Genomic DNA, 26424 nt, shown 5'->3' on the forward strand with positions numbered 1-26424 from the left:
GTGTGTGTGTGTGTGTGTGTGTGTGTGTGTGTGTGTGTGTGTGTGTGATTACTGAAGATATTAAAGTTTTAGTTATTGCTGGTTGTAAATAGAAATATGATTTTTGATATTTTGCAAGACAGTCTTTTTGAAAGCACACTTGCTAGTGGTGATGTTTTATTTTTCTTACACTGTAAATAGCCCAATCTAAGTGAAGTTTTGCACTGGAAATCGTGTAGTTTATGTCGGCGGTGGCATTTTATTTTGCGACTACTACAGTGTTTGGTTTATAGTGTTCTTCACGCATTTGAATATAGTTCCACAAATATTAGAACAAGTTAATGAATTAATGACAATAAGAATTAATGCGACAATGCTTCTCTAGCTGAAAGATTAGATACAGTTTTCATTGCATCCTGAAGATTGTCAGTATTACTAGTAATAAAGAAATTGAAGATTCTATGCTATCTGAGAATAATACATTCTTACTAGTGAAATTTGAGCCACTGGGCCGAACATTTAGAATAACCTTGTTAGGAAGAAGTAACACAGGGGACAGCCCTACTAACTCTGCTCTTGTGTAGGTATATAAGTTTATAGCAAAGTATGAAACTAGGTGCTGCTGCTTTATGTTCTGTTTTCTTCCTTCCTTTCTTCTTCCACTAAGCCCAGAGCTGATGCCTTTTAAAGACATGTAGCTTATGCTGGCTGTGATCTCAGGATACCCCTGTCCCAACTTCCTAAGTGCTATAATTAAAATAAAAACTTTCCCTTCCTCCTTCATTCTTTGTTTTCTCTTTTATTTGTGTCTTACCTCTGATCATTTTGTATAATTACCTTAAGAGAGACTGATACAGTTTAATTTAAAATGCATCTCATTTCCCACCTCACACTTCTAATTGTAGTTTCTCCTATGAAAAAGGTGCCTAGTTCTTTATTAGCTGGTATTTAGATAAACTGCAATGCCAATGTTAAATTTTTTATTACTATTCATTCTTTCATACTATAGATGTCAGATTTTAGGGACTTGAAATCTTGAAATGATTTTTACATAACAGAGAAATAAAATATCAACAAGATTTTAAATCTTAGCTACAATAAACTGATTTTAAAATACCTATGCAATTAGCTTTATTAGCTGTGTTCTTGGTAATTTATTTTAAAACATTTTCATTTATTTAAATACATACACACATATGCACACGCACATACAGAAACAAATTATGCTTCATACCGGTGAATACACTTTCAATGTATTGTAGGCTTGTTTTTTACAAGTATATTGTTTCCTTAATTGTCTTATAATTATGACAATATCATCATAACTGGAATTATTTTGTATACTTATACTAGTATTTTATGTTATGAAAATTGTAACTCAGTACATTTTCTTCTTCTTCTTCCTCCTCCTCCTCCTCCTCTTTCTTCTTCTTTCTTCTTCTTCCTTCTTTCTTCTTCCTTCTTCATCTTTTTCCTCTTCCTCCTTCCTCCTCCTTCTTCATCATCACCATCACAGGGTTTCTCTGTGTAGCCTTGGGTGTCCTGGACTCATTTTGTAGATTAGGCTGGCCTTGAACTCACAGAGATTCACCTGCCTCTGTCTCCCAAGTGCTGGGATTACAGGTGTGTGCCACCATGCCCGCAATTCCTGGGTAATCTTTAATGTGTAAAATCTGGAGGTACTGTTGATTGTGTGTTTTTAATTCACTACATTATAAATTTAGTCAGACAGAAATAGCAATGATGAATTCAAAAGGAATTCTGAAAGCAGTCATCATCTATAAAAGTGATTAGCTAATCTCTGAACTCCACTATTGAGATAAATAAGGAGCAAGTTTCTGTTATCATAATTGAATATATAGTAAGTCTAACTTAGCCAAGAAAAATGTTTTTAGTTGTCTGCTGTTTTCTACAAAAGATACAGATGGCTTGATTTATAATTTTAATCCTTTGTTATTTCCAATGTCCGTTACAAAAAAAGAAAAAAATGTAAGGGCCATTTGCTATAATAACAAGCTAGAAGTTTGAGCATACTTGCTGTATAATTCCAAAACAGTAGTAACAAAACAAACAAACAGAAAAAACACGAACATGGTAGCTGATTGTGTGTGTGTGCGTGTGTATCAACCATATGGCCGTTACATACTTTGGATGCTGGGCACCATCCCAACTTGAAATATAAGTGATAATGTGACTGCACAGTAGGAATTTTCGAAAAGGCCATGGAGTTGAAAGGCACGTTCATCTCTGTCACTTTTTCTCTGGTACTGTAGGCAGATTTCTTGACTTCCTTTGTAAAGTCACAATCATAATACTTCCTTTGAGTTGCTCTTAAGGTAAGACTTTCCACGTGAGTTCTGGTGCATGGTAGATGTGTGAGACATGTGACATAGTGATGGTGTGTTTTGATGTTCCGCTAGGTGAACTGAATGACAAAAATGTTCAAGTGGTCGAGCTCCCCATTGTAGACAGTCTCCATCCTCGTCCTCCTTACTTACCCCTCGCTGTTCCAGAAGACCTTGCAGATCGACTTGTAAGAGTCCATGGTGACCCTGCAGTGTGGTGGGTGTCCCAGTTTGTCAAATATTTGATCCGTCCACAGCCTTGGCTAGAAAAGGAAATAGAAGAAGCCACCAAGAAGCTTGGCTTCAAACATCCAGTTATTGGGTAAGAATCTATTTTCCCCTCTCAAACAATAACATATAGCAGTAGTTGTATATGTGTACCATTCCACCAAAGAACAAAGGTGCTTTAGTGTTCTCCCTTTGGCTCTTAGGGCAGCAGGGCAAATGGCTCAGTGTGCTTTTCTGCTGTCTCAAATGCAGCTTTTCTTTTGTCTCTCCCTCTCATTATTTTTATGAAACTCCTTTGTTTTATTTTCTTATTTCCTACTCCACATCTTTGCCTCTTAATTTTATATGTAATTACTGACTCCTATTCTAAATGTTAGCGCTAAGAGAACTACATAGTGAAATCAGAATATTAAATAGTGTTCATTCCCTGAAACTTCATTGAAATTCAGTGTGGTGAATTCTCCCTGCCCCACTTCATTTGTACAGAGCAAAAGAAACACGTCCAATTTCCTGAGATAAACAGTGATTGGGAAGAATGGATGACAGAATAGATATTCCTGTGATCAGTCGACATCTGGACTGTAGTCTGGGATGCAAAGGAAACAATAACAGGAAGATGACCCAGTTACCTCAGTGTACTCCAATGCTCACTCCAGATTCAAGACATAGCCCTGGCCTTTGGCAGCACTAAGATGCAGGGAGAATGCTGGGAAGTCAGTGACTTAGCCATTGTAGGACAGTATAAGCCTCTGTCCCTCATTTTATAACACTGTGGGTTTTTTCTTCAGTACAACAAATGAGATCTGTTTCTTTTTGCATTTGATAGAGAAGAAACACAAAAAGGCTTCATGAACATAAAAGCCAGTATCTTTAAAAGGCTTGCCTGTCTTAACTGTAGAAAAAGTTCATCTGTGTTTCCTTAGATGACTTTAACTCTACAGGGTAAAATGAAATAAAAAATTAATAAATAAGCATCAGAACATTATAAGCAGCATCTTTAAGTGGTGAATCTTGTTATGATTTCTGTTTCAAAAACTTTAAAACTTGCCAGGCGTGGTGGCACATACCTTTAATTCCAGCACTCAGAAGGTAGAGACAGGCAAATCTCTGAGTTCAAGGCCAGCCTGGTCTACAAAGAGAGTCCAGTACAGCCAAGGTTATAAAACAACAACAAAAACCCTGTCTCAAAAACAAAATCAGAAAGCCTTAAAAATTACATGTTTTAAAACTTAAATCCATTCTTTTTATGGAAATTTGGTAAGTATTTTGCTGCCAATCTCCCATATATTCTTGATATGCCAGTTACTTTTTCTGTGAGAAGATATTTCTCAGAACCTTTACTTGCCTTCCATATTGCCCTGTACTATTCAACATGGAACTATATTGAAGTATTTGTGAAATGTTTTGGAATGATTTTATGTTTTCTAATGGTGAGACTAAATGAAAAATTGTTTTAATATGTCCCTAGTCATGGTGCTAATTGAGCGCCAGTACATTATTAGCACACTCTCTGTCTCTCCCCAGAGTCCATGTCAGACGCACTGACAAAGTGGGGACAGAAGCAGCCTTTCATCCCATCGAGGAGTACATGGTACACGTCGAAGAACATTTTCAACTTCTCGCACGCAGAATGCAGGTGGATAAAAAAAGAGTATATCTGGCCACTGATGACCCTTCTTTGTTAAAAGAGGCAAAGACAAAGTAAGTGGCTCTGTAGTGGATTATCTTTTTTAGTTGAAAAGAATCCTTAATTGTGGGAACTTGGAATTCTTGTTGTTGCTAACTAATGGGTTCCGAAATTCAAAGACTACATATATGCAAATACTAATCTAATCAAGCCATACCTTATTAGCTATATCTAATGTACTGTAATAAATATAAAATGAATTAGACTACTGATTTGTGTAACGTTACCAGCAGTCATCATCAAAAACATAATCACACTTCTTGCTACCAAAATCTGTTTCACATGCTAGAATTGCCCTAAATAAAATTTTATAGGCTGGGGCTGAAATGACAGAAGTTTATGTCTCACAGTTCTGAAGACTGGGCCGTTCCCGATCAAGGGGAGTGTCTACCTGTGGTAGCCCAGGCTAGCCTGAAATGTGTAACCCTCCTGCTATTTTCTTATTTTTTTTATCTTAGAGGAAAAATCGCCAACCTTCCATTATTCAGTATGATGTTATTTGTGGGCTTGTCATATATGGCCTGTATTATGTTGACATATATTTCTTCTTAAACTTACTTTTGGAGAGATTTACATGAACAAATGTTGAATCTTGTCAAATACTTTGTCTATATCCATTGAGAGAGTCATGTGGGGTTTTACTGTTGTTCTTCCCTCTGTTAGTGTAATGGGTCGTGTTTGCTGACTGCTGTGTGGTGGGCCACCCTTGCGTCCTTGGGACAAATCTCATTTGATCATGCTTCTTAAATGTGCTGTTGACTTTAATTTGCTCGTATTTTACAGAAGTTGTTGTATCTCTGTTCACCGGGAATATTGCTGTGTAATTTTCTTGTAATGACTTTAGTGGCTTTACTGTTAGGGTATTGCTGACCTGATACAATGTTTAGAAGAATTGCCAGGCATGGCACTCAAACACTAAGTGTGTTCCAGGCCATCCTGAGCTGTGTAACAATTCCTGTCTCAAAACAAATAAAAGATTTGGAAGGTTAATATTCCTTCTATAAATATTTGGACTAACTTAGCAGTGGAACTTTGATGGTAGGCTTTTTATTACTGATTCACTATCTTTACTTAGTATTGGTCTGTTAAGAGTCTCTGTTTTTCCTTATTTAGTCTTGATGAGTTGATGCTTTTACAAAAATCTATGTCTTCTAGGTTACCCAATTTGTTTATAGTAGTCTCATGGTTGGTTGTTTTGTTTTTCCATGGCGTTACTATTAATGGTGTCAGGTTAGCAGCAGGAGCAGCAGCATTAGTAGTACATGGTGTGTGTGTTGGAACACACCCATGACAGAGCTTCCATGTGAAGGTCAGAGGACAGCTTCCACCGTTGTATCACTTTCTGAGATCTAACTCAGGTCTTCAGGCCTGTGCCAACTTCCTTTACTCACTGAGAAGTTTCACTTGCCAGTTTTGTTTCCTTATCTTTTCTGAATTTGCTTGTATTTCCTTTTGTTTCTTCATAAGTGTAAAACGTTTGTTGATTTTTATCTTCTCAAAAATTCAAATTTTAACATGGGTGATCTTTCAATCATTTTCTTTTTTTTTTTTTCTTTTCCTTTTTTTCTTTTTTTCCCTCCCTCCCCCTTTCAATCATTTTCTAAAAACCTCTATTTTGTTTATGTCTTAGTCTTAGTTGTTTCTTCTTTCTTAGTTTTTCTGAGTTTGTTCTTATTCTCATTTCTTGAGCCACAACACGAGCTTATGTGTTTTGAGAGCTTTCCTCACTATTGGTGTGGTTTAGTGCTATGAACTCCCCTCTCAGCACTGGTTTGACTGCATCTCATCATTTTGCCCTGTTGTGTTCCCATGTTTGCTTCAAGATATTTTGACTTCTTCTTTTACCTATTGTTGCAAGAAAGTATTTATACATATCTGAGTTTTCCAAGAGTGCTTCTCCTGACACGTTTCTATTAATACCATTCTGAGAAAAAAACTTATTTTTACTTGTTTTATGCCTAACATATGCTTTTTTCAGAAGAATGTTTTGTGCACATTTGAGACAAACATTTGTTCTGTTGCTTTTAAACAGAAGACGTTGTAAATATGCTAAGTCAACCTAGTCTGAAGCACAGTCCAAGTCCACGTTTGTTGTTGTTTTGTTTTATGTTAAGATGTGTGTGTGTGTGTGTGTGTGTGTGTGTGTGTGTGTGCGTGTGTACAATGTATGTGTGGGTTCCCACCGAGTCTAGAATAATGTGTTAGAGTCCGTGTAGCTGGAGTTATGGGCAGTTGTGAGTTACCCAATGTGGATGTAGGAACTGTACTCAGTTCCTATGGAAGAGCAGCAAATGCTTTTAACAGCAGAGTCATTGCTCTAGCCCTCCAATTCCTTTTCTTTTTATTAGTTGATTTTTCTGTCTAGAACTTTCCAACATTGAGTGAGGGATATGAAGTTTATTGCTATTATTGTGTCATGGCTATTTCTCCCTCTAATCTTTGATGTGTATTTTATTTTGTTGATATAATATTTATAATTGACAATAATAACTATTTGGTTTGGTTTTGTTGAGACAATAATTTGCTGTGCGGCCCAGACTAGCCTTGAATTCATGTTGTAGGCACACACCAGCTTTACAGTTCTCATAACCTACTGAGAATTAGCACCACTTTATGTTGGACTGTTTCTCCTGTAGTCTTAGCTGATGGAAATGTAGGTGCTGCTGCTTTGCTTCGGTCTCCTTTTTCTTAGAGCATCTTTCCCCACACCTTTATTTCAGTCTTTTAATGCCCAATAGTGATGTGTAAACACCGTGGTTAATGAGTGTATACCCATTGCATGGACCTGCTGTGATGACTTGAACAAGCAGTTTTCCTAATACTGGGTAGTTAGGTTATTTTCAGTATTTTACTCTACCACCTACCAACACAAAGTATGTCTAAAATACCTACATTATTTCCTCAAGCTGGGTTTTCAGGGTTTGAACTATTTAGATAAAAGGATATAAATATTTTACAGCATTAATCCTGTCCCACACATGACATTTTATGCTGAGCCACCATTATAGTACAGTTGGCAATATCTCCTTTGCTCTGGGAATAGTAAAACCTGAACTTCCTGTTTTTACTAGTACCTATAACCCCTTCTTGTAGTGGTATAGGAAGCAATTTTCTCCATGTTCTACTGTAAATTTACTGGCAACACCTTATGCATATTTTATCTCTGGAAATTTTTTTTCATTTTTATTTCCCAGGTCATTTCTAATATATTAATCAGGAACTTAACTGTCGTCTCTTTTCATTCTTTTACTTGAACATTTCAACTCTGAATTAGCTCTCTTTAGACCTCTTGTGATAGGCTTTGCTACCTAAGCAAATTATAAAACCTCTGCTGTTCTCTATAAAGGAGCAAAAGCATTCATTTATCCTGCAATAGGCATATCATGTCCAAGGTACTATTATTAGAACATTCTGCTTTAAGAAGGGCTAGATGAACAAGTAAATTAAATGATCCTTAGATTTCACACAGTAGGAATAAAAGCTATTTTTAGGTAATTTATCTGAAAATGGCATCAAGATAAGCATTCCCCATCTAGCTCCATGTGCAAGTGTGCAGTCACTCCTTCATCACTTGGCATCACACTTCAGGTTTCTTTAGACCAAGATGGAGTTTTTCATGAGGTCTTAGCACTGGCTTCCTAGTAACTGTAGCAGCCATTGCTGGGGTACCATCAGGATCTCTCTTAAGTAGTATACAGTGGAGAATTTAAAAAGAACTACCAAACCCGTCCATTAAATATTGTGTTCTAAGGTAGTGAAGATTCAAGGTAAGGACGAAATTGGAAGATAAAGCTCCCAAATAGTTAAGATGTTGGTGCATTTGGGGGCACTGAGGCAAAGGGATCATAAGATCAAACCAAGTGAGTTCAAGCAAACCTGGATAATAGGGTGAGACCATTGTTAAAAGAAAAAAAAACCCAAAATTACATATTTAGTTTGTTCTTATGAAACATTCTAAATCAGCTTTTCCTAATGTTAGGTTTTTGAACTTAATAGAGGGAAGAAAATGTTCGGACAATTTATACAGCATAGCTGTTCTGTGAAATGAAGAATGAGCAATGAGTGGTTGCTTTTTTTTTTTTTTAACTATAAGATACATGTTATGGCACAGGCACTTAGAATTCAACGGCAAGTAAAAAATGATACATGGCTCCTTATCTCAGAGAATATCCAACTGGTAGACAGTGTATATGTATGACAAATAACTGCAACATACAGAATTGTCCTGAAGGAGTCATGTGCCAGACAGTGAGTCGCAAAGGCAAGCACCTCCTTCCATCTGCAGACCGACTGCTGCAATCCAGTTAGTCTTTTGTGGGTGGTATAAAGATAAGTTTTTATAAGATGCTAAAAGAAAAATATTATCATTATCAATCTCTGAAACTTGAATATAAAAGAAGCCCTCTGCTTACACAGCTGAAGGTAAAACCCTAGGCTCTTCCACTCTTGTCCTGTTGTTTGCTTTATCTTTTTGCTTTTTCCTACTGCAAGTCTCCTTGCAGCTGTCTTTCACACATAGAGAAAGGTATCAGGCTCCTCCATGTCTGTTGTCTAGTTCTGTAGCGGGGCCATTTAGTTAGGAGAGCCCTGAACGCTGGTACCAGTTCTTAGTAAAACTCATCACTCTGTTATTAGTTTCACTGAGTTCCCAGAGCATGCCAATGAGATTAGCTTTATTCAAGAGTAAAACCCAAAACAGTTTTGCTGGTCTCTGTTCTCTTCTGCTCTAACGCATGCACAGATACATTTGTTACTTACTGTGTTTGTGTATTCCTGGGTATGTAGCTTCATGGACACCATACTGATAAATATTTCAGGTTTTCTTTTTAGAACAAATGTGACATTTTTTTCACCTTGCTAATGTTGAGCTGAGAAAGGCAAAAATGTTAAAATCAATCAATCATAAGGCCTAGTGTGCATGCCAGTGTGAAGGGCACAGGAGCTCAGAGACTCTGCCTTCACTGCTATTTTATCAGAGGCCATGAAGGAAGCTACTTAGTGGCCATGGAGTGATAAGATGTGTAAAGCAGCTGTTCAGGGATTATGAAGTCTTAGACAGGTCATAGCGCTGTGTGGATGCTAGGTCCTGTCATGTGAGGAAAGCCAAGGCATGAGCCTACCTTGGGGAGCACTGTTTGGAGCCAGAGTATAAACTGATGCCTCATGTTTTCAGAACTTGTAAATAAGAAGCATTGCCGTCTCGGGATAATACTCATTGTTGCTTTTATTGTGCTCCTGATTCCCTTCTGATTCCCTGGCAGGTATTGAGAGTGCAGGTGAAGGCATGGGTTTCTAGAGTGTAGGTTCCAGGTAGGGGTGATGGAAGCAGGGTAGGAATATACGCATTAAACAGAGAGTAAATACATACCACAGATGAAGGTGAACCACGGCCAGACAATGCAGGTAGCAAGGCTAGAAATGTCAGTTCCAGGTCCTCACTGATCAGATGGTTCTGAGTGGAGGTTTAGAGGACTGTAAGGACTAAAACTGGACAGAGGCTTATCACAGCTAATATATGTTGAACATTTGCTACATGTGAGGTACACTTGTAAGTACTCCGTCTACATGTTAATTCATATGAAATTATAGAAAAGAAGTGTGTATGTTACTCTCTTCTCAGTAAGGTGCCCAAATTTTTTTTTAATCTCAGTAAAGACTCACACACCAATACAGTGATTTCTAACTCAGAGCAAAAATCATTTGAACAGGCGGTAGACTTTTCAAGACAACCAGTTTTTGATATTTTAAAGGGCATATCTTAGGTAAAACTACCAACATAAAATATGTCCACAAGGAGCTTGCTTTCATGATTCCAATAGAATGGCTTTTCTATTACTGCTATGGCTAAGAATAAATAGGTGGATCATCAAAAAGGATGGTGGTCACAAAGGTTTTTAACTATTCATTTTTAATTTACATTACTAATTTGTAAAACTAATGAAGACATTTATACTTTTACTCAAATCTGATCTGTCACAATTATAAACTAAAACTTTAAATGAAAGTCTGTCATGAAGTATTTCTAAAACAGTTCCATTCAAAGATGAAGAAAACTCAGATAAACTCTTAAAAGGGTGCTCATTACAAAGAGAATAAGAAGCCTTCAGTCTTATGCTCTGTCGTGAAGTACTAAAGGTCAGAATGATGTGTGTGTTTAAGATAATATGCCCATGATACCTTTTTTGAAACATGGTTCCACTGTGAAGCCCAGGCAGGCCATGCACTCACAGTCATCCTGTCTCAGCCAGCTGAATGTTTTGCGTTATGGGATCACACACACACCTGACTTCAATAGCATTTAATATGCCAGATATTCTGGATTAGTTCCTTGACTGTTGTTCACTTGAGAGATGCTTCAACTACTGGATTAAATACCATGAAGTTCCCACTGTTAAAGAGGGAGCTTTTGATTAAAGAAGTGGTCTCTTGTGTAGAGTGCTGTAAAGTTCAGTCATCAAATCTCTTTGTTCTTTCAGGTACTCTAATTATGAATTTATTAGTGATAACTCTATTTCTTGGTCAGCTGGACTACACAATCGATACACAGAAAACTCACTTCGGGGTGTGATCCTGGATATACACTTCCTCTCCCAGGCTGACTTCCTAGTGTGTACTTTTTCATCCCAGGTAAGTGGTAGCATGTTTAATGACCAGTACTCGCTGTCCTACTGAGAAGGAAAATTATTTGTGTGTCATCCGTTTTTTTAGTGTTGGCATGACTTGAGTATAATTTATTTTATACTTAGAAGTGATACCTTTTGTGAAACAGTGGAGAGAAGCTCATAGAAAAACTATGTGAGTACACTGAATGTTTAGTAACATTAGATACCTCATAAGTCCACATACACACCAAACTCATGTTATATGCAAAAATCAAACTCCAAGGGGTTATTGTGATATCATAGTACTTAAATTTTTAGTTGAATTATTTGAATTTAATATATACTTTATTGCTTCACAAAAATGTAATAGGACTTGTAAAAGACTTGCATTTTACTGTCTTTCCCATAAAGCAAGCAAGTGAAGCTAAAGGCTGGGAGCTCAAGTTCCGCAGCTTCAGTGATGGGTTGAAATGGTTGGACTCTGGTTACATATTAGCTGTTTGGTTACATATTAGCTGTTTGCAGAGTCGGAAAGTAAAAGTAAATGTAATAACTTGTTGTTTCTATTAGATGCTTTGGACAACCACGTTCTTTAAAGGGCATCACTAACTGGCCTCAGTGGAGATGTAGTCAACCACTGCTTTTGGTGTTTCAAGGCCATATATTAGTTAAAAAAAAAATCTGGGGAATTAATCACTCTTTCAAATAAAACAATTTTAAAAGCCAGAAATGCAGCTCTACTCCCTACCTTTTTTTTTTTTTTTTTTTTTTTTTTTTTGTTATACTGTGTCTTTATTATTTTTTTTTTTATTAATTTATTCTTGTTACATCTCAATGTTTATCCCATCCCTTGTATCCTCCCATTCCTCCCCCCCCCCCCATTTTCCCATTATTCCCCTCCCCTATGACTGTTCCTGAGGGGGATTACCTCCCCCTGTATATTCTCATAGGGTATCAAGTCTCTTCTTGGCTACTTGCTGTCCTTCCTCTGAGTGCCACCAGGTCTCCCCCTCCAGGGGACATGGTCAAATGTGAGGCACCAGAGTATGTGAGAAAGTCGTATCACACTCTCCACTCAACTGTGGAGAATATTCTGACCATTGGCTAGATCTGGGAAGGGGTTTAAAGTTTACCTCCTGTATTGTCCTTGGCTGGTGCCTTAGTTTGAGCGGGACCCCTGGGCCCAAATCTGCCTATCATATTGTTCTACTTGTAGATTTCTAGGACCCTCTGGATCCTTTTATTTTGCTGTTCTCCCATGCGTCTCTCATTTAGAGTCCCAATAGGATGCCTTCCCCTCTGTCCCAGTTTCCTGGTAAGTGAAGGCTTTCGTGGGACATGCCCCTTGGGCTAGTATGCAGATATAAGTGAGTATATACCATTTGATTCTTTCTGCTTCTGGGTTAACTCACTCATTATGATCATTTCTAGCTCAATCCATTTATCCACAAATTTCGGGAATTCCTTGTTTTTAATAGCTGAGTAGTATTCCATAGTGTATATGTACCACAGTTTCTTTATCCACTCTTCTACTGAGGGACACTTAGGCTGTTTCCATGTTCTGGCTATTATGAATAAGGCTGCTATGAACATGGTTGAGCAAATTTTCTTGTTGTGTGCTGGAGCATCTTCTGGGTATATTCCAAGGAGTGGAATAGCTGGGTCTTGAGGAAGCCCTATTCCCATTTTTCTGAGATAGCACCAGATAGATTTCCAAAGTGGCTGTACTAGTTTGCATTCCCACCAGCAATGAAGGAGTGTTCCTCTCTCCCCACATCCTCGCCAGCATGTGGTGTCGCTTGAATTTTTGATCTTAGCCATTCTGATGGGTGTAAGATGGAATCTCAGAGTTGTTTTGATTTGCATTTCCCTGATGACTAAGGAGGTTGAGCATTTCTTTAAGTGTTTCTCAGCCATTTGATACTCCTCTGTTGAGAATTCTCTGTTTAGTTCCAAGCCCCATTTCTCAATTGGGTTATTCGGTTTGGTGGTGTTTAATTTCTTGAGTTCTTTATATATTTTGGATATTAGACCTTTGTCAGATGTAGGGTTGGTGAAGATTTTTTCCCAGTCTGTAGGCTGTCGCTTTGTTCTCTTGACAGTGTCTCCTGCCTTACAGAAGCTTCTCAGCCTCATGAGGTCCCATTTATTAATGGTTGACATTAAGGCCTGGGCCGTTGGTGTTCTGTTCAGGAAGTTGTCTCCTGTGCCAATATGTTCCAGGCTCTTTCCCACTTTTTCTTCTAAGTGAGTTAGTGTCTCTGGTTTTATGTTGAGGTCTTTAATCCACTTGGATTTGAGTTTTGTGCAAGGTGACAAATATGGGTCCAGTTTCATTTTTTTACACATAGACCTCCAGTTAGACCAGCACCATTTGTTGAAGATGCTATCCTTTTTCCATTGAATGGATTTGGCTTCTTTGTCAAAAATCAAGTGACCATATGTGTGTGGATTCATATCTGGGTCTTCGATTCGATTCCACTGATCAACCAGCCTGTTGCTGTGCCAGTACCATGCTGTTTTAAGTACTATTGCTTTATAGTACAGTTTGAGATCAGGTATGGAGATTCCTCCGGAGCATCTTTTATTGTACAAGATTGTTTTAGCTATTCTGGGTTTTTTGTTTTTCCATATGAAGTTCAGAATTGAACTTTCAATGTCTTTAAAAAATTGTGTAGTTATTTTGATAGGGATTGCATTGAATCTATAGATTGCTTTTGGTAGGATGGCCATTTTTACTATGTTAATTCTCCCGATCCATGAGCAAGGAAGATCACGCCATCTTCTCAGGTCATCTTCAATCTCTTTCTTCAGAGTTTTGAAATTTTTTTCATACAAGTCCTTCACTTGCTTAGTTAGGGTAACTCCTAGATATTTTATATTGCTTGTGGCTAATGTGAAGGGTGTGGTTTTCCTAATTTCTTCCTCTGCAAGCTTGTCATTTGTGTATAGGAAGGCTACAGACTTTTTTGAGTTAATTTTGTATCCAGCCAATTTGCTGAAGGTGTTTATCAGCTTTAGGAGTTCTCTGGTGGAGTTTTGAGGGTCACTTATGTACACTATCATATCATCTGCAAAGAGGGATAATTTGACTTCCTCCTTTCCCATTTGGATCCCCTTGATCTCCTTTTGTTGTCTTATTGCTCTGGCTAGAACTTCGAGTACTATATTGAAGAGATATGGAGAGAGTGGGCCGCCTTGCCTTGTTCCCGATTTGAGAGGAATTTCCTTGAGTATCTCACCATTTACTTTGATTTTGGCTATTGGCTTGCTGTATATAGCCTTTATTATGTTGAGGAAAGTGCCTTGTATCCCCGATCTCTCTAAAACTTTAAACATGAATGGGTGTTGAATTTTATCAAATGCTTTCTCTGCATCCAAGGAGATAATCATGTGGTTTTTTATTTTCAGTTTGTTTATATGATGGATTACATTGATGGATTTCCGTATATTAAACCATCCCTGCATGCCTGGAATGAAGCCTACTTGGTCATGATGAATGATATCTTTGATGTGCTCCTGTATTCGTTTTGCAAGTATTTTATTTAGTATTTTTGCATCTATGTTCATAAGAGAAATTGGTCTGAAATTCTCTTTCTTTGTTGAGTCTTTGTGAGGTTTAGGTATCAATGAGACTATGGCCTCATAGAATGAATTTGGTAATTTTCCATCCATTTCTATCTTTTGGAGTAGCTTGAAGAGTATCGGTATTAGCTCGCCCTTAAAGGTCTGGTAGAATTCTGCACTGAAACCATCTGGCCCTGGGCTTTTTTTGGTTGGGAGACCATCGATGATTGCTTCTATTTCTGTCGGGGAAATGGGACTATTTAACTTGTTTATCTGTTCTTCACTCAACTTTGGCAAGTGAACTTGATCAAGAAAATCGTCCATTTCCCTTAGATTTTCAAATTTTGTGGCGTATATGCCTTCAAAGTAGGATCTTATGATTCTTTGAATTTCTTCAGTGTCTGTTGTTATGTCTCCCTTTTCATTTCTGATTTTGTTGATTTCAATACTGTCTCTCTGCCTTTTAGTTAGTTTGGCTAATGGTCTGTCTATCTTGTTGATTTTCTCAAAGAACCAGCTTTTGGTTTTGTTGATTCTTTGCACTGTTTTCTTAGTTTCTAATTTGTTAATTTCAGCCCTGAGTTTGATAATTTCCAGGCGTCTACTCCTCTTGGGTGTTTCTGCTTCTTTTTTTTCTAGGGCTTCCAGTTGTGTTGTTAAGATGCTTATGTGCGATGTTTCCAATTTCTTTTTAAAGGCACTTAGTGCTATGAATTTTCCTCTTAGCACTGCTTTCAATGTATCCCACAAATTTGGGTATGTTGTTTCTTCATTTTCATTGAATTTCAGAAACTCCTTGATTTCTTTCTTTATTTCTTCCCTGACCCAGGTGTCATTTAGCAGAGAGTTGTTTAGTTTCCACAAACGTGTAGGCTTTTTGTTATTTCTGTTGTTGTTGAATTGCAGCCTAAGAGCATGGTGATCTGATAGGATACAAGGTATTATTTCAATCCTCTTGTATCTGTTGAGGCTTGCTTTGTGACCTACGATGTGATCAATTTTGGAGAAGGTTCCATGGGGTGCAGAGAAGAAGGTGTATTCTTTCTTGTTTGGGTGAAAGGTTCTATAGATATCTGTTAGATCCATTTGACCCATGGCATTGGTTAATGATGTTATTTCTCGGCTTAGTTTCTGTTTCAATGACTTATCCTTCAGTGAGAGTGGGGTGTTGAAGTCTCCCACTATTATTGTGTGGGGATCGATGTGTGGTTTAAGCTTTTTTAGGAGATCTTTTACGTATGTGGGTGCCCTTGTATTGGGAGCATAGATGTTCAGAATTGTGATGTCATCTTGGTTGACTTTACCTTTGATAAGTATGAAGTGTCCTTCCTCATCCCTTTTGATTAATTTTGGTTGAAAGTCTATTTTGTTCGATACTAAAATGGCTACACCTGCTTGCTTCTTGTGACCATTTGCTTGGAATATTTTTTTCCAACCTTTTACCCTGAGGTAATGCCTTTCATTATGGGTGAGATGTGTTTCTTGGATGCAGAAGAATGTTGGGTCTTGTTTATGTACCCATTCGGTTAGTCTGTGTCTTTTTATTGGAGAATTGAGGCCATTGATGTTGAGAGATATTAATGACCAGTGACTGTTAAGAGTCTTAATTTTGATGTTGTTTCCAGTCGAGCGTTTGTGTAGTTGTGTTTTTGCCATGGGATAGTTATCTATTTCCTGGGTAGTTTTGGTTGTAGCTTGACCCTTTGGGATGGAGTTTTCCTTCTAGTACCTTCTGTAAAGCTGGGTTTGTGGATAGGTACTGTTTGAATTTGTTTTTGTCATGGAATATTTTGTTTTCTCCATCAATGGTTATTGATAATTTTGCTGGGTAAAGTAGTCTGGCCTGGCATCTGTGTTCTCTTAGGGTTTGCAGGATCTCTGTCCAGGACCTTCTGGCTTTTATGGTCTCTGCTGAGAAGTCAGGTGTAATTCTGATAGGTTTACCATTAAATGTTATTTGGCCCTTTTCCCTTGCAGCTTTTAATATTTTTTCTTTGTTCTGCATGTTTTGTGTTTTGATTATTATGTGGCGGGCAGTTTTTCTTTTCTGGTCAATTCTATTTGGTGTTCTGTAGGCCTCTTGTATGTTTATAGGCATCTCTTTCTTTAGATTGGGGAAATTTTCTTCTATGATTTTGTTGAGAATAGTTTCTGGGCCCTGGAGTCTGATGTCTTCTCTTTCTTCAATGCCTATTATCCGCAAATTTCTTCTTTTCATGGTGTCCTTAATTTCTTGGATGTTTTGTGTCAGGAGTTTTCCAGATTTGGCATTTTCTTTAATGGTTGATTCAATATCTGTGATTGTATCTTCTAGCCCTGAGATTCGTTCTTCCATCTCTTGGATTCTGTTAGAAAAGCTCACCTCTGTGTTGCTCGCCTTCTTCTCTGAGGTCTCACGTTCTCGTTTTTCTTCTGTCTGTGTGTTTATCATTGAATCCATTTTCATTTTCAGATCTTGAACTGATTTTTTGATTTCTTTCATCTGATTTTTTGTATATTCCTGAGTTTCTTCCATTGCCTCTTTATAGGTCTTCAGAGCTTGAACCGTTTTAGCTATTTCTTTCATCTGGTTGTTTGCATTTTCCTGCAATTTTTCCAGTTCCACTCTATGTGCTTCTTTTATGTCTCTCACCTGTTTGTCTGCGTCTTCCTGCATTTGATTACGAATTTTATTTGTTTCCTCCATTATCATCCTCATTACTAAGGATTTGAGGTCATTTTCTTGTATTTCCGTTGTATTTGAGTTCTCTGGGTGGTTTTCTTTGGGATAGCTGGAAACTGGAGACGCCATGTTGTTTTGGGGTTTTTTGCGTATGCTTTTTCGTTGTCCTTTAGACATCTTGCCGTCTTTGTTTTTGTTGGGTAGCTTCCAGAGTTGAATGGAGGGTGTCTGATGATAGATTCACTTGTTTTCTTACGATTTCCCTAGGCTGCGAGCTCAAAGCTTCACTGGTGTGGATGTTAGGAGGTTAGCCCTGTTGTTCTGGTCTCTCACAGCCAGTGATCCTCAGTCCCTCTCTGCTGTGGATCCTGCAATTGTTCTGGGTCTCTGAATGAGTGTTGGGTCAGGCCAAGGTATCCACAGCCTTCTGTGTTCCCTGCCAAGTCCAGCCAGGAGCACTGGGACCGAACCACGGGCAGAACTCAGCTAGATTCTCAGGGCCAGAACCGTCTGCCAAGCTCAGCTAGGGATTTTGGGCCCAAAATGCACACAGGGCCCAGCCAGAATTTTTGGGCTGGGACTACGCACCAAGCTCCACTAGGGCCTTTTGGCCCAAAGTGCGTGCTGTGGTCAGTTATTGACTCAGGGCCCGAACTGACCACCAATCTCAGCCAGGAATTCTGGATTCAAACTGTACACTGTGTCCAACCAGAGTCTTAGAGCTGGTGGAACCGAGAGCTCTGTCCAGCCTGTGCCACAGCAGGAGAACTGCGGCTGCTCTGAGTTAGCGCCAGTAGTGGAACAAGTGCTCCACCCGGACTGTGTCACCGCAGGGGAGCTGCCGCTGAGCTGAGGTGGTGCCTAGGATGGAACCGCGCACGTCACCAAGCCTGCGCCACAGCAGGAGAACTGCGGCTGCTCTGAGTTAGCGCCAGTGGTGGGACAAGTGCTCCGCCCAGACTGTGTCCCCGCAGGGGAGCTGCCGCTGAGCTGAGGTGGTGCCTAGGATGGAACCGAGCACGTCACCAAGCCTGCGCCACAGCAGGAGAACTGTGGCTGCTCTGAGTTAGCGCCAGTGTTGGAACAAGTGCTCCGCCCGGACTGTGTCCCCGCAGGGGAGCTGCCGCTGAGCTGAGGTGGTGCCTAGGATGGAACCGAGCACGTCACCAAGCCTGCGCCACAGCAGGAGAACTGCGGCTGCTCTGAGTTAGCGCCAGTGGTGGGACAAGTGCTCCGCCCAGACTGTGTCCCCGCAGGGGAGCTGCCGCTGAGCTGAGGTGGTGCCTAGGATGGAACCGAGCACGTCACCAAGCCTGCGCCACAGCAGGAGAACTGCGGCTGCTCTGAGTTAGCGCCTGTGGTGAAACCAAGTGCTCCGCCCAGACTGTGTCACCGCAGGGGAGCTGCCGCTGAGCTGAGGTAGTGCCTAGTGTGGAGCAGCGTGCTCAACTACGCCTGCGCCACAGCAGGGGAGCTATGGCCACGCTGAGTTAGTGCCTCAGGCAGAATTGTTTGCTGGGCCGGGCCAATACCCGGGACTCTGGGGCCGAACTGTCCGCCGAGTCCAATCTGGGTCCAAAGGCTCCACGCGACCCAAATCCTGCCCCGAGTCCCCTCTCCCGCAGCAATTCCCACCAGCCACCACACCAATCGCCTCCACCGGAAGGCTATGAGCTGCAAACCTCAGCCGCTGCTGCTGGTGCCGCTGGTGCTGCCGCCTCTGCCGCTGCCGCTCCGATCAGAGAAAAACCACGCTCCTCCCGTGTGCAGGGGCACGCAGGTCCTCCGCACCCTGGTCCCTCCGAACCGTGGAGCACTCCCGCTGCCGTGATGTTCGGACCTCGGTGTTCCTGGCTCAGAAATCTGTGCAATTCCCTGAATTGTTCACTGGAGCCTCCAAACGCGGTCCACACTGCTCGCCGCCATCTTGGATCCTCCTCACTGCCTTTTTTTTTTTTTTTTTTTTTTTAACTTACGTTTCTATACACTTTCTTCAGAACTGTTTCAGGAAGCCAAGTTTGTCCTAAACTTTTCAAATAGAAAAGAACAGTACTCAATAGTTAGTTGTTATGTAAGAGTCAAGATTATCAACTGAGTTAACAAAGCTGTCAGTCATATTCTAGACAGTTCTACTAAACAGTCACCCTATTGTTTCTTAGTGAAAAACACCATGCACAAAGCATCTACTTGATTCATTTACATTCTTATTTGCTAAAACCACCTTACTAAAGCAAATAAATAATAATTGATAAAATGAGAGTAGTTGGCAGTTCGTTGGTAGATAAATGAAATATCAAAAGGATTTTCTAAAATTCATGTCTACCAGGTTGTAGAACCAAGATGTTACTACTCTGGAATCTGATTTACTAAGGCAATTGCAGATGCATAAAGACCTTAACACTGTGGCTGGAGAGATGGCTGAACAGTTAAGAGCACTTGCTGTTCTTCCAGAGGACCCAAGTTTTATTCCCAGCACCCACATAGTGGCTCACAAACATCTGTAACTTCAATTCCAAAGGATCCCATGCCTTCTTCTGGCCTCCACAGCACCAAAGACACACACGGTGCACAAATCTACATGCAGGCAAACACCCAAACACATCAAATGTACTGGTCTTTTGTAAGAAATCTTGTGTGATTTTGAAAATAAACTTAGTGAATCTTAAAAATAAAAGAAGACCTTAATGCTGTTGAAGTTTACTTTGTTTAATGAGCAGCATTTTGCTCAGTAATTTGAGTAGTTTTCCCCCTGTGACACCTCCCTTTATAACACTTACTAAAAACAGTCTCGTGGCATATTCTTTAATTCCAAATCTACACAGAATATGACAGGCTATATTATACACTTTCAGTCCGATTTTGGAAAGCCCTGAGGACATGTTAAGAATAACGTGAACTTTCAGGGCAGGAATTTCCACTGAGGTGTAGTTTGTGCAGCAGTAGTGAATACACTCTGAGAGTAGAAAAGAGGAAAACATGGTTAAAAGATGTGACCCTGTGCCCGCTTCCCAGCATGGAAGGCGAGAGGTCTGCTTGAGTCAGCCTGGGTACTGCTCCCCTTTGGTGCTGGGTGCTCTACTGTGCAACTTGTATTGCATTCATTTGGACATTCATACAGTACAGCAAAAGCTGGTTTTATTCCCTCATGGCATAGAATTTAAAGGAGAGGTGCACAGATCTCCCAGCATCACCCACTAAACTAAGAACAGCTTCCAAATTTAAATGGGAGAGCCTCTGACTGTATAATTCATCAAAAACAAGGTCCCATCTGCTGTGAGAAACCCTGGAAGCCCATTTTCTCAGCTGGGTATTTCTAAGGGTTATATTCAGACCAATGGATGCATACGTTTTAAATGTTTTTTTAAACATTGTACCTGTGTTATATCCTTTAGCAGGAATTTTTGCTGTTAATCATCACTGTCTGCTTAATATTATGCTAGAAAGTGATGAACTGATAGCACAGAATGAAATAAAATATACTGTATACAGTTGTATTATGTTTGCAAACCATACACTGCCACTCTCAGTAATGTACACTCAGAGTACCAACTCTGAGTTAAATATTGCCATCAGCTGCAAGCCTTCATTACCTACCACATGATCTGAATTTTTAAAGTCCCGAGGAATCCTAATGTAACTGAATGCAAACATCAACACTATAATGATCCTCCTAGCCCTTAGCAGTCAATTGCCCCAGGATTGAGATAAACAACCACTATTTATTCAGAATGTTGTGTATGGGCCTTAACATTTAAATATCACCCGTGGGCTTGAGCATCCATCACTGGAGCACCATTTACTCAACAGATAATCACTGAACGCCTACTATGTGCCATTTGTAACTCCAATTTCTTATCCAAAAGCAGTTTCATGTGAATTTGAGAGCGCATACTCTAGAACCAGAAAGAATTCTAATTGTGGCTGTAACATTTACTATTTGCTTTTGTGTTTTTTAAAATAAAGTAATAAAATCTATCTGTGGCATAGTTTCTTCATCTGTAAAATGAGTGAAACAGTACTTACAGGTTTGATGTGCCAGTGAAAGGAGTTTGTGTGAGGCTCACTATCAGACTGCCTGGACTATAATCAGTGCTCAATAAGCTTAGTGGCTACCATTATGACCATTATTATAAGACAAGAATGCCACACCTGCAGCATCAGGGTGATTGGAGGTACCCAAATCCACATTTGTCCAGAAATCTCTCTCGTATTGGCCCAACTTGGCATCTGAGATTTATCATTTTTTATTCATTTGGTTTAGGAGGAAAATACAGGTGTATACTCACAAAGGCTAACAAATAATAACCATTTGTACCAAAACATACACTAATTATTAAGGTTTTCACAAAAAGAAAGCAAGGTCAAGCCGTGGAACACAGGGCAGTGTTGTTCTTATGAGAGCAATGCAAAGTCTTACATTCCTGGCTAAGAAAGGCGAGAAGTGAGAGGAAGGACCCTGAAGAGAAGACTCAGGTTTCCCCAGGGCAGTCTTAGTGCATAGGTTGTGTCTTTCCAATGCAACAGAATGAACATAGAGTATAAGATTTGTACAATGTGTGTACGCAGGCTGCCTGGGCTCAAACTGGAATCTACCACTTATTAATTGTGTAACAGGGGCAAATGCTTTTAGTTCCCTTTGGCATCTGTAAGATGAACGATAGAATCTTAGAATCTTATCAGGATAGTGAAAGGATTGTGTCAAATACTGCCTCCCATCAGTATTTTATAACAAAAGCTCAGCAAACACCAGCTTCTTCATGTTGCTTCGTTTGCTATTAGTGGAGCTTTGTTATTTTAATTGTAGATATGTGTCTCAATAATGAGGATACATTCTGAGAAATGTATCATTAGGCATTTTTATCATTGTCAGAATGTAACATACAATGAACTAAGATAGCTACAGAGTTTTGGGGAATGTAATTTTATAAAACACCATTGTAATTTGATCTGTCATTGATGATTCTTATTCCTTTCCAGAGTTCCAACTTAATTTTGATTTCTCTGTGTAGATCTTTGGCTGAATTTGAAGTTTAAAAGTTCCAATTTGTTTTTATTCCCATTTTATTATAGTTTTGTTTCTACCATTGATCCTAACTATATCATAGCAGTCTCAAGATTCACTTAGCTTGTTGGCAATGTTAATTTGAAATTAAGCTGAGATGGTGGCACATGCCTGTATCCCAGCATTAGAATTAGAGATAGGACCAGGTGGTGATGGTGCACACCTTTAACCTCAGCACTGGGAGGCAGAGGTAGACAGATGTCTGCGAGTTCAAGGCCAGCTTGGTATAACAGCAAATTCCAGGACAGCCAGAGCTACACAGAGAAGCTCTGTCTTGAAAAAACAACCAACCAACGAAATGAACAACAAACAAAAGAAGAAGAAAAAAGGAAAGAAAATTAAGAGTCCAAGGTCACCCTTAGTTTCATAGAGAGTCTGAGGCCAGCCTGAGCTATATGAGCCCTTATCTCAAAAACAAACAAAAAATGTTGTCTTGATTCTTTTTGTCAGTAGTTGAAATTATAACACTGACTTAGGTCAATTTTACTTAATCACTTTGTATTTTATTCCTTGTGGAAAAAAGTTGTCTAGCTTTAGTTTCATTTGTCAGTTACATCTAACATTTGAGAACTGCTCAAATTCTTAAAATTCAGATTCTTCAGGAAATTGAGGTGAGGGTGCATCTAGTGATTTTATTTGGTCATAAATGTTAGAGATGGGCACCTCGGAATAAGCCATAGCTCCAGTCGGGATGCTTTCCTGTGCACAGGGCCCTGCGTTCAGTGTCCAGCATCACTGAGGGAGAGAAAGATCATCTTCATTCAGCTCTTGATCTCCACAAATGCCTCAGTTTAGAAACATCTGCTGAGCCACTCTAAAGTGCTATTAGCAGATTAACAGCTATTAATAGCAGTTTCATTTTTAAATGGTTGCAAAATGTTGGCATAAGGACAATGAAAATTCATTAACTGAGATAGCCAAACTAGAGCTGTAGAGAAATGTGGCCTGAATTGAGTTCTTAGTCAGAATGTAAAGTAGAAAAGTGTTCTAGGCAAAATGATAGTTCTCTGCTGTCATCACCTCCCTTAGGAAGGGATCTGAGGCCCATCTTACTCTCTAGTGAGTCTATTCATTGCCAGAGTGTTACCCTTCTGTGAAGATGGCTGTAGCTTAGCTTTACCACCAAGCATGTTTAATTCAGGAAGAGACGTTCAGGGTATGAGACTTTACCTGCTACCGGAGGTATTCTTTAACAGAAAAATCTTTTACATCATCTTAAAACAATGCTAATTGGGCAGACACATCTTCCTTAAAGACTAGCCCAGCTTGTGTCCATACACGTGTGCTGTTGCATCCACAGCACACTTTATAGCTCATCATGAATAGCTGATATGTTTAAACCCACTTGCTCATTGACCATCAGTAACTAGATAAATATTTATCAAGAAGAGTTCTGAGAAAACACTGTTTAAAAGTGGATACAGAGAGATGGAGAGATGGCTCGGCTGTTCAGAGTGTTTCCTGCACTTCTAGAGGACCAGAGTTCAGTCCCATGTGGGGCCGTTCGTAACCTCCTGTAACTCCAGCTCCAGGGGATCGGACAGGCTCTGGCCTCTACAAGCATCTGCACATGCTACACATACACATAGAGAGACATATGGCCATAAACGTATGTAGAAATAAAAACTAAATCTTAACAGTTTAACTTTAAAAGAGTTAATGAAGGTAGGAGAGCAACAACATCTGTGTTATTTGAGGTGCTAATCCCAAACCTTAAATTTTCCTGATAGCAACTTTATCTTCTTCTTTTTTGTGTCACTAGTTCCCTGCTTAGAAGACCTTGTGGCTCTTCGTGTTTATTTTAAAATTAATTGATTTGTATTCTTAAAATTACACTGTACAATATACTTACAGCCCTGCTGTGGTGTGTGTGTGTATGTGTCTGTCTGATATTGATGAAGAATAACTATCTTTTCAGCCTTCGTGCCCATCTTTGGTTAAAGATTGAGGTGTGGTAGGTTTTTACACTATGTACTGACACACTCATTTTCTCCTCTTCTCCAAGGTCTGTCGCGTTGCTTATGAAATCATGCAGACCCTGCATCCTGATGCCTCTGCGAACTTCCATTCTCTAGATGACATCTACTATTTTGGAGGCCAAAATGCCCACAACCAGATTGCCATATATCCTCACCAACCTCGGACTGAGGAGGAAATCCCAATGGAACCTGGAGATGTCATTGGTGTGGCTGGAAACCACTGGGATGGTTATTCTAAAGGTATCAACAGAAAAATAGGAAAAACAGGCCTGTACCCGTCCTACAAAGTCCGAGAGAAGATAGAAACCGTCAAGTACCCCACATACCCTGAAGCTGACAACTAGAGGTGGCGTGTAAGAGATTAACTACTGAACTCAGCTCAGACCATCTCGGCCAAGCGCAAGACCCAGACTCACACATGGGTCAGTGACAGACACGCTCCGCACCAAGAGCAAGTGGGAACCCTCAGATGCTGCACTGGTGGAACGCCTCTTTATGAAGGGCTGCTGTGCCCTCAAGCCCATGCACAGTACAGTACTGTACTCACACATAACATGCAAACGGATTGTTTTCTACTTTGCTCCTTAAAATATTATGTCCCCGTGAAACAAACACTGCCACGTTGTGTAATTTAAGTGACACAGACATTTTGTGTGAGACTTCAAACATGGTGCCTATATCTGAGAGACCTCTGTGACTTACTGAGAAGATATGGACAGCTCTCCTCTGTGGGGAAGCTGGTTCTTAGCCAGGGGTGGTGATGTGACCACTGAACTCACTCCAGTCAACAGGTTCAGAATGAGAATGGATGTTTTCCTTTATATGGTTGTCTGGATTTTTTTTAAAGTAATTTCCTCAGTTCAGTTTATTCACCTCATCATTAATAAATGAAGGATGCATCAATAAAGTAAAATGAAGCATTCACTCTCCATTAGGAAGTTTTGTAAAACAATGCCATGAACAAATTCTTTAGTACTCAATGTTTCTGGACATTCTCTTTGATAACAAAAAAAATAAATTTTAAAAAGGAATTTTGTAAAGTTTCTGGGATTGTGTATCACTGGATGATATAAGCTTTATAGTAGAAATGTGGTAAAAATGGGTTTATAGCTTCTAAGATTTTTTTTTCTACTTTTGCCCTGCTTTTTCTATTTCTGATAGAGTAACCATACATTAACTAAGAGAAGCATTGGTTCTCTCTAATGCTAATAACTGGCTTTAGTTGGTGCATGTTATGAAGTGGCTAAGCACATGCTTTTGGGGTGCTCACTCTCTTACTCTGTATATTGGCAATTTGTTTTAATCGAATGAAACAGTCATTCTCTTGGTTCCAGAGGAACTAATGCTTATATCCATAAAACCAGCCATAGCAGGTATGTTTGGCAGTCTCTCTTATTGTGGCATCTGTCACTTGGTCACTTTTTGTGTTGTTTGATCCAGGTACATACTCTTCCGGTCATGTCCTGCTTTTGAGGACAGAAGGAATCTGAGGGGTCAGATGGGGGTTGGAGAATGCCTCACCCACAGTCTGTCTCTGCTCAGCTGGAGGTCCCATTTCACCTGGGTTTTATTTGTGACTAAATTAAATGAGAATAGCTGAACACTAGAGTTAGTTTTTCTCTTTGAGAAGGGTAGACTTGGAGAGGTAGTTAGGATTTAGAGACACTTGGTTGGAAGGTGGTTTCATTTCCTGAGGTCTGAAAGGTCAGAGTTCACTAAGCTTTTCTTTCTGGATTCCTGCTACTTAATGCCATGCCTACTACAGGCTCCTACGTGGACCAAATCTTTCATTTAGGAGGAAGGCTGGGTGTGGTGTGCACCCAGAGGCAGAGGTAGATCCCCGTGAGTTGGAGGCCAGCTTGGGATACATAACAAGTTTCAGACCAGCCAGGCTTACCATACTGGCTGCTTACAGAGAGACCCTGTCTTTTAAGGACACATGCTATGAAATGCCCCTGTAGAAGGTAGGCTCGGCACCTCTCAAAGACACTCACCTTCTTCCAGGTTTCAGCTGCCTCCAGAGGTTCTGTTTGTGCACTTGTGTATTCTTTTATGTTGAAACCTTACAGTTGGTCCATTACGATTCTTAGGCTTAAGGTGCATACTCCGCCATACAGGAGAGAGACTTAAATGAGAAAGCATGACCAGGAGAGAGGATGGCTTAGTCACCTGACTGCTCCTGCTTAAATGTGCAGGTGTGAGGGGCTGAGCAATGCTGCTGACCATATCCTCTGAAGCATTCTGGAGGTGCTACACTGTAACCCGTCATGTGCACGATGGTGATTCCTTTTATGCACCAATCCTTTTTGGAAA

General features: G+C 39.8%; 1 protein-coding gene across 1 annotated transcript in view; it reads left to right on the top strand.

Moving 5' to 3' along the window:
* The window catches only part of Fut8 (fucosyltransferase 8), a 129901-nt gene extending 104439 nt beyond the window's left edge, over positions 1-25462 (top strand). The window contains exons 6-9 of the mRNA XM_051147960.1: positions 2400-2646; positions 4077-4253; positions 10716-10866; positions 24138-25462. Coding sequence (XP_051003917.1) covers positions 2400-2646; positions 4077-4253; positions 10716-10866; positions 24138-24455 — 893 coding nt within the window. The 3' untranslated portion in view covers positions 24456-25462. The remainder of the gene's footprint in view (positions 1-2399; positions 2647-4076; positions 4254-10715; positions 10867-24137) is intronic.
* Positions 25463-26424: the final 962 nt, after the last annotated feature.

Source organism: Acomys russatus, chromosome 1 (genome assembly GCF_903995435.1).
Source record: "Acomys russatus chromosome 1, mAcoRus1.1, whole genome shotgun sequence".
Classification (NCBI taxonomy): Eukaryota; Metazoa; Chordata; class Mammalia; order Rodentia; family Muridae; genus Acomys; species Acomys russatus.